Source organism: Pteropus alecto, unplaced genomic scaffold (genome assembly GCF_000325575.1).
Source record: "Pteropus alecto unplaced genomic scaffold, ASM32557v1 scaffold61, whole genome shotgun sequence".
Lineage (NCBI taxonomy): Eukaryota > Metazoa > Chordata > Mammalia > Chiroptera > Pteropodidae > Pteropus > Pteropus alecto.
Window position 1 is genome coordinate 18,416,065 of NW_006434835.1, and position 13,252 is coordinate 18,429,316.

The window sequence follows — 13,252 nt, forward strand, 5'->3', positions numbered from 1 at the left end:
GAGGGCACCACGAAGTCCACCGCCAGGCTCTTCCTCTGCAGACGCGAGTAGCTAAGCGGCTCCCGGGGCTGCAGCACTGGCCCTATGGCCGGTAAGTCCACGCGCTGGCCGGACCCGGTCCCGGTCCGGGTCCTGGTCCCGGAGCTCGAGGCTGCCACTGAAAGCAGTGGGAGCAGCAGCCATAGGAGCCCTATGGCTCCCATTCCGCCAGAGAAAGGTTGTTTATACTAGTCTTCCACCTCTAGGGTATCCAGTCTCGTCCTCTGCTTCCCCCCAACTGGGAAGGGGCTCCAAAAAGTCTTTGGTTGTGAACGGCTCCTTCCACCTGATCTGTGGGAAACTGTGCGTGCTCTCGATTCTCTCGTTTTCCTCCAACTGCAAGGAGGCGAGCAAAAGTATCAATAAAACTGGGTTGGAAGCTCAGAGGTGTGTCAAGAGACCCTAAGTACACTGCGCTCAGCAGATGGGACTCTGTGCCTCTCGTGCGCAGCTCCTAGTGCCGCGCCCTCGTCTGTAGCTCGCTGAGCTCTGGAACAAGAGATAATACTATGGTGAAAGGAGATGGCAATTGGGTACCGTCCTCTCCTGCCCCCCGCAGCCTGAGCTGTGGTCTGTCCACTCTGGAGCGGCCTCCAATCCTCTGCAACTTTCCTGCCGGGAATGGTAGCTCAAGCTGTTGTCTGCTGTTCTGGTCGCCCGCTGCACTCCTTTTGGCTCCTCCGAGCTTCTCGCACCTCGTCTGGGGCTGAGGGGATGGAGGGGTAACTAAGGGTGGAGACTGCTTTCTTGAGCTCCCTCTTGCAAGCCTCCGCAGCAGGAAGTCTTCAGATTGCACTACTTGCTAAACTTCTAGGCTTGAATCGAGACCCCGCGCTATGAAGTGTAGGTTCTGGCTGCCACCGCACAAGTTTGCGATGTCCTTGCTCTCCTCTCGCGTCTCTTCTCCTCAGAGTTCTCACGCACCAAAGCGGCCCCGGCGACAGCAGCTGAGTGAAAGCATTAAGGGCAGAAGAGCCTGAAATCTTGCTGCTCCATCCTCACCCATTGGCAGCCCCTCATGGCTTCGGGTGGATGGCTGGAGGGCGGCTGGAAGGCGCCGCAGCGCCCTGCGACCCTCCGAATAGCGGCGGCAGGAGGTTCCAGCTGCTACTGTCCCTGCCACCGCCGGAGCCTCTGGATCGCATCTGCCTGGGCGCCCGCCACTTGCAGCTGGAGGAGCAGCGAGTGCGCGCCGGGAGGGGGCGGGGATGCGGCGGAGGCAGGGCTCCAAAGTCAACTCGCCACCGCTGCCAGATTCAGGCAGGCCTGCCCCGCCCCGCTCCCATCCACCAACCAATGGCGCAGCGTTGTCAGCTCCTATGCAAATCTGCAAAGGCCTCCGCATTCATTGAGAAAAGCACAGAGCCCGCTCCGCCCTCCCTCCATCCCTCTCCCCTCTCCTTCCTTTGCCTCCAGATTCCCTGCCCTATTTCTCTGCTGTGTGAACAGGATCGTGTTTTAAATAAAATGGGCGGACTGGAAGGGGTCTTTGCAATCAAGCACTCTCCCTAATTATGCATTTAAGAGATTAAAAGGGTCCAACCTCGGAAAATCTGGTTCTGGAATAAAACTGGAAGCGAGGGTTAGGGAGGAGGGGGAGGAAGGGGAGGAGGGGCAGCACGACATTGCCAAATCAGAAAAAGGCTTGGATTAGGGCCCTAAGACAGACTTGTCTCTGGTCCTTCTATTATTTGAACGCATTGTTGGGAACCTTGGCATCCCACCATCTATCTGCACAGGGAAAGTGCAGGGTAGGGGGTGGGGAGTGGCAGGGATATCTCAGAGTTCTTCAGCTACAACAAATACGTTTCAGACCTGCCAGTCCCAATCCCCCGCATTTTCTCACAATACTGCTTATATGTATCACCTCCTTTAGTCTCAAGTATTTTAAATTCCAGTTTTAGAGATGAAGAAATTGAGTCGCAGAGATCTTAATTGATTTTCCTTGGGTCAGAGTCATATGTGCCTCCCAAGCCCTTACTCATATGCTCTTACCCATTGCTCTGTCATACCCCTCCATGAGTAACAAGCCAAGAAGATCTAGGGGTGACTTGGCTGGAATAAATAATGATCTGACACTCTTGCCTTGGGAGTGGAGAGTTCAGAACCACAGTCCATTTTTTATTTACCTGTGAAGTAAAGGCTGCACTTCTGACCTCTCTTCCCCATCATCTTTCTCCCAGCTGTCCACACAGAACTCAGATAATGATTGTGTTTATAACAAGTGGTTCACTAGAACCAGAGACAAAACTACAATCTTTGGTTGACACAAATCTCTCTGTTCCTTCTCCTCAAAGGTTGATTGTCAGGCCTTGTGCTAACTATGGAAGCTAAAAATAAGGCAAGATGCTCCCTTGAGATGCTCATAGCCTTGCAGGTAGCAGAGGAACTTCCTCATAGAGTCAGAGCAGAGTGGAGTCAAATCTCCTTCAATGAGAAGCAAAAGGCTGCAGTAAACTTGTCTACTGCCCCACAGGAGGTGGTGGCCAAGCAGGGACCCTGCTCTCCCAGGCTAGGTTCTTTCAAGTATTGTCATGTCACCTTTGGCAACCGGGAGACCTAATAACACAAAAATATTGATTTTTCTAAATGACTTGCTTTCAGCTCTATATTTGGCAACAGTCTTTATTTGACCAGCAAACAGCCTCCCCCTGGAACTCAAACTGGGTACACTAACTTTACAAGTTTAAGGGTAAAGAATGAGATGATCCAAGGAGAAGAAATGATGCTCCTACCTAGGTGGAGGAAGGCAAGGAGGGAGGTAGAGAAAGAGAAGAGGAAGGAAAGGATATGGAGGCTGGTACTTTCCTAGTATGTGAGCATGTATATTTAGATTTTTATCAGATTTCACTGGAATGCACACTGATGGAAGAACAGTTTTCTATTTGAAATGTTAAAAAGACTAAAAATGTAGGCCCTTGCAATCCCCACTCCATCCATTATTCTCTATATGATTCTTGTCCAAAGTCAAATTGACTCCAGTAATTTGTCAGTAACTATGGACCTTCTGCTACAATCAATGGCCACTAGAGGGCTGCAGAGACTTGAAACTTCAGACGAGCTGCCAGGATTTAACATTCTCCCAATTAACATCCTGGACCATTCATTGCTTTAGCACCTAGTGGACACAGGGGTCTCCATTAATTCTCATGCGTTTCTAAATTCTCTCAAATATCCCCCAAGGAAGGGCAAGTGCTTCATACTGTAGATTAATTCACACAGAATCTTAAAAATATTCCCTTTTTGTTCATTTTAAAAAGGAACCAGGAATGAACATTAATAGTCTACGGTCACTACATGCATGGCTCTGTAGGAGTATGTGTATGAGTGTGTGTGTATGTGTGTATTACACCACACAGTAGCCTTTGGTGGAAGATATATTATTATTTCCATTACAGAGACAAAAGAGTTAAAGCTCTTTTGTCTTAGAGGCAAAATAATTTACCAAGGTCAAACGGCAAGTAAATAACAGAACTGGAATTCAAACCAGTGATTCTTCTCCAAAATTTACAGATCTCACTGAAACAAATTAGGATTCTTCCTCATATCGATAATTATAATTCTGACAGTTCTATCCTATACCATTACCATTTAGAGAATGGGAAATGAGAAAGTACAGTTAAGAAGAAGCGGGAAAAATAGCAGCAGAAAAATTAAAAGAGTGAGCAAAAGTGATAGCTAACATCTTATACACTTAGTATGGGCCAGCATATTTCAAAATAATTATCATTAATTAACTTATTTAATAAGCGCAATAACACTATGAGGGGAAGTAATAATATCTCTATTTTATAGCTCACAAATGGAAGCTCAGCGAGGGCAACTTCCCCAAAACGAGACTACACAGGTAAAAAGATCTGTTAAATATTTGACCTGTGTATCTGAATTTCATGCTCTCAAGTCCTGGGTGACCTCACACGAAAGCAAATAGAGTGGGCAGAATAGATTGAGATGGGCAGAGGTGAACAAAGGAAGAAACTAAAAGATCCACTTAAAAAGAGAAATATAAAGGGTGGAAGTGGCACAAAAGAAGGTACTGGAAGGCCCGAGGACACAGTTAGTGAGGTGGGCTGCTCCATCTCCATTGCCTGGAGATGGTTTGGGCAGCTAAGCTAGGGAGGGAAGGAAGTGAGTAGACAGTGTACCAAGAGCCAAGTTGGACAATGAAAGCACCAAGACCCTCCATAGGAAAATCTAAATTTCTGGAAATGGAGACGTGGATAATGCAGTTAAAGAGGCATTTGAATTCTCTATAAGGAAAGCAATAATAAAAATGGCATTTCAAATCCAGGCAATGACTTAAGGCAAAACACATCCCACAACTTTAAAATCTGACTGAGACCAACAGAATTAGTTAAGTCAGGCATTCAGTTGCTCAAGAAGAAAGAGGAGGAAGAGGAGAAGGAAAGGGAAAGAAAGAAGGAAAAGACAAAGAGAAGCAAGAAAAATAAAAAGAAGACAGAGAAAGAGAAAAGAGGCAAGAGAAAAATCCATAGGTTAAGCTGAAGCTAGACATTAGAAGATACTTACTGCTAAGACATTTGGAAACCCACAGTCTGAGGAGCTAACCCTGAGCCAAGAACAGGAATTCGGACCCAGAAGAAACATTCAAATAAACTGGATCCATGTTTAGGAAACTGGATTTTAATCACGACCTTGCTTCTCAGAGGCTCTATGACTTTGGGAATACCCTTGATTTCTCTGGGCTCATGCAATGAATTATAAGAAAGACCAGATGTAGTCCTTAAGTCACATCCACTCTGAAATTCTGTGTGAGATTCCCCAAGTGGCCAAGAGGTCTCATCCAAGACAGGAGACCTGAGTTTACAAGTACTACAAGAAGACTATGAACTTCCATGGAAACCAGGAAAAGAGCCTGGATCTAATGCTGGACAGAGGAAAAACAAAACAAAGATTTCTTTTAAAAACCGTCTCTGCCACTAGACAAACCTGAGCTCTAAAACTATAGCATGCAATTGCTGAGCAGTCATGCACAAGATATCTTCTAATAATCATCATGCTAAAAGGAAAGAAGTTAAAGTTATTAATTCAGCAATTATTTATTAGGTATCTACTGTGTGCTTGGCTTTGCATGAGATGCCGAGGAGAGATACCGTAGTGAATAAAAGTCAAGGTTTCTACCAGTGTAAGGCCATAATAAAATTAAATGAAATAACCCAAGACACAAAACTGAATTCATGCCTATGTTATAGCTAAACAAAAATTACAATATAAAAAAAATTGGAAAAAAACATTGAAAAATAGACTTACTGGAGTGACAGAATTGTGCGTAATTTTTTTTTCTTATAAATAACTTTTAACAGTTTTCGTATAACAAATAATAGCATTTGACTCCTATAATAATAGAATTTAATAAAGAAAGTGTATCGGTTAGGATAGTCAGGTTTTGTTGTAGTAACAAACAAACAAACAAAACTATCTCAGTAACTTAAAAACAATGAAATATATTCCTCTCATAGTCCATATCCATTTCAGGTGAACAGATTCTAATCACCATAATCATTTAGGGATCCATTCTCATGGAGCAGCCATTATTGTGAACTTGGAGGGTCTTGCACCAACAACTAAATACTCCAGCCTGGAAATAGCACGTGTTATGTCCGCTCATAACTGTGGCTAGAAATATCCATATGGTCCTAACCTTTCATGAGAGGGCCCACAAGGTAGACAGTCAGAAATATCTAGCAAACAATCTTAGTGACTCCCAAAGATGGAGAAAACTTGCAAGCATTGCATTAAATGACTTAAACCAGGAAAGGTCTAGAAGACTAGAGTTACCCAGAAGAAAATGATCTTAATTTCCATGGGATCCACAGCCACCTGGGGAGCCCAGCCACCATCAGAAAGCATAGCCTCTCAGTTAATATATCATATGCAACCAACAAAAGAGCTCAGTCTATTTTCATTCCCCCCACGCATGATATGAGAGGCCATATAGCCGCACGCGTGCGTGTACACACACACACACACACACACAGCCCTTCTCAAATACCAGACAGTAACAACTCTCTCCCAGAAACTATAAACAATCTCACATTTACTGAAGAGAGGAGAAACAACAAGAGAGATCAAAGCAAACAGTTCAGCATTATGTATTTCACAGCAATTCCTGTGTTTGCCGAAGCACAGTACATTAGGGAAAAGGGGCATGAGCTATTACTATAACTTGCATGTGTTGGACTTATCACCTGCTGCTATCCTCATATTTTCTTGTCTTTTTAAATATTCTTTTTTGCTGAGGAAGATGGAAGTAAAACTTTTGGGGTGGTTGCTTTATCAATATAGTCTTCTTGAAAGGCCTCCTAAAGAGCTCCAAACCAAAAGCACAGTATCCATTACATTTAGTTCTTTCTGCCTTCCAGACAGCACAGGTTAGTGCTCTGGCCTGTGACTTTTGTGGTACCAAGGAGAAGGCTTTGGTATCTTAGAGCTTAGTCATGTCTATGTGATAGATCAGAGAAATCATAGGCAAGTCAGTCTCTGAACAATGGATCACATCTAATTGACTTGCTCCAGCTGTCTTAATGATCAAAGTAACAGACAGTTGCCACTAGCCAGTCCTAGCTGATCCATCATTTCACATCTGTGTTGTCCTGCCCAGTTCTCTATCCCTGCCTTTCTTCCTTATCCAGACCCAAAGCTGACTAGACCCCTTTGACTGAGCCTTACCCAGTTCAAAGACCAGTCTTCATTCTACTTAAGAATTAACACCAGAAGACTCAGCATCAGTCCACTCTCAGGCTAAACATCTTCTTACTTTGAATCCTATTTTAGATAACCTATTTTTGTCTTGCCTCTGAGACCAAGCCACACCTTACCCCTAATTACTTAAAGGGCTGGTCCTTTATTCCTACCTCCAGGCAATCCCTTTCTCTGAAGTTTGCTCTGCACTGACTGACTTCCCCAAGTCCAATCCCTTGTGGGCCCAGGTGTGTATACTAGTTCCCAGTCCTCTCTCCCAGGGACGTAAACTAGAGATGCCTGACTTTCCTCCCTTTCAAACTTCTTCTGCCCTTCCCCACTTCTGATTGGGCCCACAGCCAAGGGGAGCACTACTAATTACCATGGGACACAGGCTATGACCATGGCTGATTAAACCGGAGATCAACACTTGACTCTAGAAAGGCCAATCCCCAGGCTAAGTTGAGACTATCAGCTTCCCTCTCCAAAATTTGAACTAGAAAGCAAAGAGACTGTGTGGAATTGACAATTGAGTCATAGTAATAGTGGGGTATCAGAATGCCCCATTTCCTGAGGATTGATGGTTTCCATCAGATCTGTGGCCTTAAAATTAATACTTCATTTTGGGGGCAAATCTGAGACAAACTTTGTTCCTGGCAAATCAAACTACGATGAGCTGGGAATCTGCCCTTTTCCTCTCACTGGTCCTTCCTGGCACTGACTCTCTGCATAGGTTCTACCTAGACACTGTTCTCTAAACTCAAGAGTATCTGACACCAGCACTGCTCACCCTGCTATCCAAGACTGGCTTGGCTTATCCCTTAAGACCAAGCACAATCTTCGGTGCTGTGAACCAAGTACCCAAGTAGATTTGGCCAGCACTGGAGAAACTTAGGCCCACAAGGACCATTGTGCTGATCCAAACCATCCAGAATGCAAAGTTATAGTACCAGTGACCAATACTTGGGCCCTCAGCACATGACAGTAGTCCTATAAACAGGGAGAGCCATCTAGTTTCAAGAGGGAAAAGCCTTGTCTATACCTCTTTCTTTCTAAGTTGCAAACCCTGTCTGGTGGCTTAGCAGCCTCAGTATGGCCCAGATAGTTAGTCCCCACTCTGCAAAACAGACCATCAAGTCTACTACCAGTATAGGATGCCTGGCAATTGAACACTAGCCAAGCTCTGGAGCCTTGCCCATTACTTTAAATAGCAAGTGTCCACCAGTGGTAACTAGCCTCAAAGATGGCCTCATCTCCTTATATTTGCATCTCCTTATATTTGCACCTTTGTACACTGCCTTCCCACACTGAATAGGGCTGAGCAGTGTCACCAATAGGATATGTGGAAACAATAGTATGACTTCTGAGTTTGGTCATAAAGGACATTGTGGCTTTCTTGGATCATTTGTTCTGGGGGAAGCCAGAGGCCATATTATAAGGAAACTCAATAAGCCCTATGGAGCAGTCTATAAGGCAAAGAATAAAGGATTCCTGCCAACAGCCAGTCCTAACTTGCCAGGTATGTGAATAAGTCACCTTGGAAGTAGATCCTTCAGCCCTGGTCAAGCCTCCAAATGCCTTTAGCCTCAACTGATATCTCAACTATAACCTCTTAAGAGACCTGAGCCAGAGTCACTTAGCTAAGTCAAATTCTTGACTCATATAACATGTGAGATAATGTTTATTGTTATTTTAGGTTGCTACATTTTGAGTTAATTTTTTTGTGTAGTAATAGATAATGAATACACAACCCTCCATTCCAATTCACTAGGTTCCTCTACCTCCCCTTTACCTTCTTCCCCAGCAAAGCCATGCCACTACAGGCCAAGCTGGTGCCACTTATGCCCAAACATCCCCAAGGTGGAGTTTATCACTATAGGCCACAGCCCCTCAGCCTCTATAGCCAGAGGCAGGATTTCCTGCAGAAACACTTCACTGTTCTATCAGCACCTCCAGCAGAAGCTGCACATCCCTAATAGCCCTAGGAATGAGTCCTTCCAATTTTCTTTCTTTTAAGCATTTTCTTTCTGATTATAAAAGTGATACATTTATAAAAGTGATACAAAATTATAGGAGATTTGTAAAATTCAAAAATATATTTAAATGAAGCTTAAAAATCCATTATCTCATCACCCAAAAATAATGACTCAAAATTTTGATGTACCAATTGCAAAGATATCTTGCTATATTTTTTAACTTAACACTAGATTGTGAGCATTTTCCCATATCACAGGACACTCTAGGGATTTATGATTTTTAATGACTACATAGAATTACAATGTATAGATGTACCATGATTTGTTTAACTAAATTCTATTTTTAGATATATAGGCTATTTCCAAGTCTTTGCTTTCTGTAACAAATATTCATGCACATCAATCTTAGTCCATGACTCTAATTAATTCTATAGCTCATAAATCTGTTTGCATTTCATTTCTTTAGATCCTTAAGTTTCTTTGAAAAAATGGAAGCACTAACACATGTATAGAATTGAAAAGTTACAAAAGGTTATGCTGTGAAAGTGTATCCTTCTCCCACTGGAGCTCCCTGGTTCTTTCAGTTTCTTTCTTCAGAGGTAATAATTGTTACCTATCCTGGGTATTCATGCAGAACTTCTATGCATGTACAATCACATGGGTGTAGATCAGTGGTTCTCAAAATGTGGTCCGCAGACCTCTGGGGATCTTCAAGACCCTTTCAGGGAGTCCATAAGGTCAAAACTATTCTTATAAAAATATTGAGGTCATTATTCACTTGCTTCACTTTTACTCTCTCACAAGTGTGCAACTGAGTTTTCCAGAGGCTGCATGACATGTGATGATATCATCATTTTAACAGCTAATGTAATGTGTGGTTGTATATTCTTGGGTTTTCTAGAATTTTCTAAGATAATACTTGATTGGGGTCCTCACTAACTTTTAAGAGCATAAAGGCCTCCTGAGACCAAAATGGTTGACATCTGTTGGTACAGACCTTAAAACACACATGCACACAATTGTAGCATGCTATACTTCGACTTTTTAAAAATGACAATATATCTTTGAAATTATTTCATCTCAGCATCTATAAAACAGCCGGTGTTTTTAAATAACTATATTTCATTCTGTTTTATGGTTGCTCCATATATACCCAATCAGCTTCTCTTGATGGAATTTAGGGGTTTTTTCTTCCAATCTTTGCTCATTATTACTATTATAAAACAACATTGTACAGCACAGCCTTGTATGCTCTTCATTTCATTCAAATGCAAGTACAATAGTCCCCCATTATTCTTGGGGATTATGTTCTGAGACCCCCAGCGGATGCCTGAAATCACCGATAGTATCAATATGTATTGTTCTTTCCTATACATACATACCTATGATAAAGTTCAATTTATAAATTAGGCAGTATAGGAGATTAACAACAATAACTGACAATAAAATAGGACAACCGTAACAATATAGCATAATAAAAGTTATGTGAATGTGGTGTGTGTCTCTCTCTCCTTCTCTCCCTCTTTTTTTTTCTCTCTCTCACAACCAATCTGATAACCAAGACAGCCACTATGTGACTAATAGGTGGGGAGAGTATACAGCGTAAATACACTAGACAAAGGGATAATTCATGTCCTAGAATGGGATGGGACAGCATGAGATTTCACCATTCTACACAGAATGACGTGCAACTTAAAACTTATGAACTGTTTATTTCTGGAATTTTCCATTTAATATTTTCAGACCACAGTCGATCATGGGTAACTGAACTGTGGTAAGTAAACCTGCAGATCAGGGAGGACTATTACATATCTCTGTAGAAAATGCGTAATGGTAGAACTGCTGGCTAAAAGGGTATACACATTTAAAACAGATATTGCCAAATTCCCTTCCATTGAAAATTTATCAATTTTTATACTCAAAATAGTTAAGAATGATTGCTTCCTCACAGCTTCACCATCTCAGATTGCTATCAAATTTTTGGTCATTAATATCTGATATTAAAAACATGGTATCCCATTTGTACTTTTAAATTCTATTTCTACCATTAAGAGTAGAATCGAATATATTTTCCTATTTTAGAAAGTCTTTCGTATCTTTTCTATAAAGTCTCTGCTTATGTGTTTTGCCCACTTGTCTTCTGAGTTGTTGGTACTTTCTTATTCATTAGTAGGATTTCTTTACTAAGGAAATTAATACATCGTCTTTTTCCTTTTGATTATTTTATCTTAACCTACAAAATAAATTTTGCAAGTATCAAATAAATATCTCTTTAATGGCTTCTGGGTTATAAGCTCCCCCACCACACAGATATGATATTTTTTAAATTTATCTTATATTTTCTTCCGGTATTTTATGAGTTTTTAGGTTTTAATCTTTTTAATGTATTTGCATTTTTTTTTTTTTTGGTAAATTATTAGATTAGAATCCAACTTTATTTTTTTATTTCCTATATGTGACTCGCTGAAAAAACTCAATACTTATTTCATTAAAATATCTTTTCTCCACTGATAAGAAATGCCACTTTTATTATAAAATAATGTTTTGCCTGTATTCGGTTCTCTTCTGGTTCCCCCATTCTATGCATGGATCCATCTATCTACCCCTCCTTAGGCATGTGATAGACAGAAAGTTGTTCCTTCTTCCCAACTATTCTTCCTTTACAGAATTTACCTATCCTCATTCTTTTATTCTGGCATATGAATTTTAGAACTGACTCAACTAGTTTTAAAAAAGTCCTGTTATTTTATTTATTGAGATCACTTAAAATTAACAAATTAACATAGGAAGATCTGCATCTTTATAATGCTGAGTCTTTCTACCCAAGAACGTAGAGACTCTTTTTGTTTTTTACCATGTTCTTAGTTACACTGAATAATTTCTTAATATAGTTCTTGCCTATTGTAATTTTTATTTCTGTTGTTCCTTTTCCTATTATAAATAGGATTTTCTTCTTTCAAATGTAGTTTATAACTGGTTATTGGCATTATATATTGGGATCCTATTGATTTTTCTATATTCATTTTGTGTCCAGCTTTCTTAACCAGATATACTTATTGCTTACAACAGTTTTTCACTTAGTTCTCTTGGATTTTCCAAGTGTACAACTATGTCACCTATAAAAAATGATAATTTTGCTTCATTCTCTCTTATTTTTATACTACCATTTCTTGTCTTATCAAATTTTATTGGCTAGGTCCCCAAAAACCAGAAGTAAATCACAGTGAGTGGCCTGTAGAGCTTCCTGAGAATGATTCTAATACCTCACCATTAAGCTTGATGTTGGGATTTGCCTTGACAAATACATCTTTTTTATTGAATTATAGCTCTTACATTTCCAAACTCCATGCTCCCATCAAGATTTCAGGTCCCCCAATCAATCACTGTGGCCCCCATCCTGCCCCTGCCAGACAATGTGTATGTTACATCTCAAATGGGAGGAATGAGTTTGTTGTCTAGAATTAGGTGGTAAATCTTAGCCTGAAGATCAGGATAAGATATTTTTAAACGTTTTTCTCTCAAGGGTATTACCAAAAAGGAAGCATTAAATAAATTTCAGTTAAGGGCACTGAGTAAGAAGTTACTATTGGGGCCTGACTAGTTTTCAAAGAATATTTAAGGAAAAGATACTGTGTCTGCGAAAGCTTCAAATATAAACCTATTCATATACTACTGATCTATCTGAGCTCTGCCTCTCTACCCTGAGCTCCCTAAGTCCTTGCCTGTCTCCGATTCACAGAGCATATCTCAACCTGGGCCTCGGAGTCATTTCAGACACACTTCCTATCTTAACCCTAAAACAGCTAATGCCACCTGTGTGTAGGCTGTAAAACCAAACTTCACAGCAGTATTTCCCAATGAACATAAGAGTAGCCCGGGATGCTCGCTTAAAACTTTTGAATCCTGGGCTATAGAGACCTGCAAACCAACATCTAAAGAGAAGCACTGCCTTATACTTCACCACTATTAAAAGAGCTGCTGAAATTTCCCCAAGGGCTTAGAAGGTCCAATCTTTCTTCCTCAGCTCTTCCATAATCAAGTTAAATCACCAGGCAGGCTATCCCTAGAACTACTTAAGTATGCTCTGACCACCCTAGAAAATAACAACACTATTTTTAAACTATTTTGACTCGGAGTCTCCAATGGTTCCCACGAATTTATGGGAAGATGGGAGACACATGCAAATCATCCCTAATTAGATTCTAACATTCTGAAGGGAGTGGGCAAAACATGTCTGTTAAACCCAGAACTTGATTAGGTAACTTGGAACCTCTTTAGAGAGATCAGCTTTAGCCAGGATGGGCCATGAGATCCTACGACAAGAACATCTTCAGATAGCATGTGCCCAAGACTGGCTCTGAAACCCCCATATCCATGAAGTAAGTCTGTTTCTATCCCACAGTGTCTCAGAACTCCATGCCTGCTTCAAACTGCCTCAGATACTACATCTAACAGGAGCCAGGACAGCATGTGCTCTACCCCATGGTTGTCCCATCACTGATCTGCTGGCTCCCATTTTTGTGGGAGAAGTTTGG

At 41.4% G+C, this 13,252-nt stretch overlaps 1 protein-coding gene and 1 pseudogene across 1 annotated transcript in view; one reads left to right on the forward strand and one right to left on the reverse strand.

The window, feature by feature from the left end:
• The window catches only part of ALK (ALK receptor tyrosine kinase), a 621,621-nt gene extending 621,418 nt beyond the window's left edge, over nt 1-203 (reverse strand). Inside the window, exon 1 of the mRNA XM_015588147.2 lies at nt 1-203. This exon is cut by the window's left edge and continues 521 nt beyond it. Coding sequence (XP_015443633.2) covers nt 1-203 — 203 coding nt within the window.
• An 868-nt stretch (nt 204-1,071) lies between these two features.
• Nucleotides 1,072-13,252, forward strand: part of LOC102884913 — a 57,319-nt pseudogene continuing 45,138 nt past the window's right edge.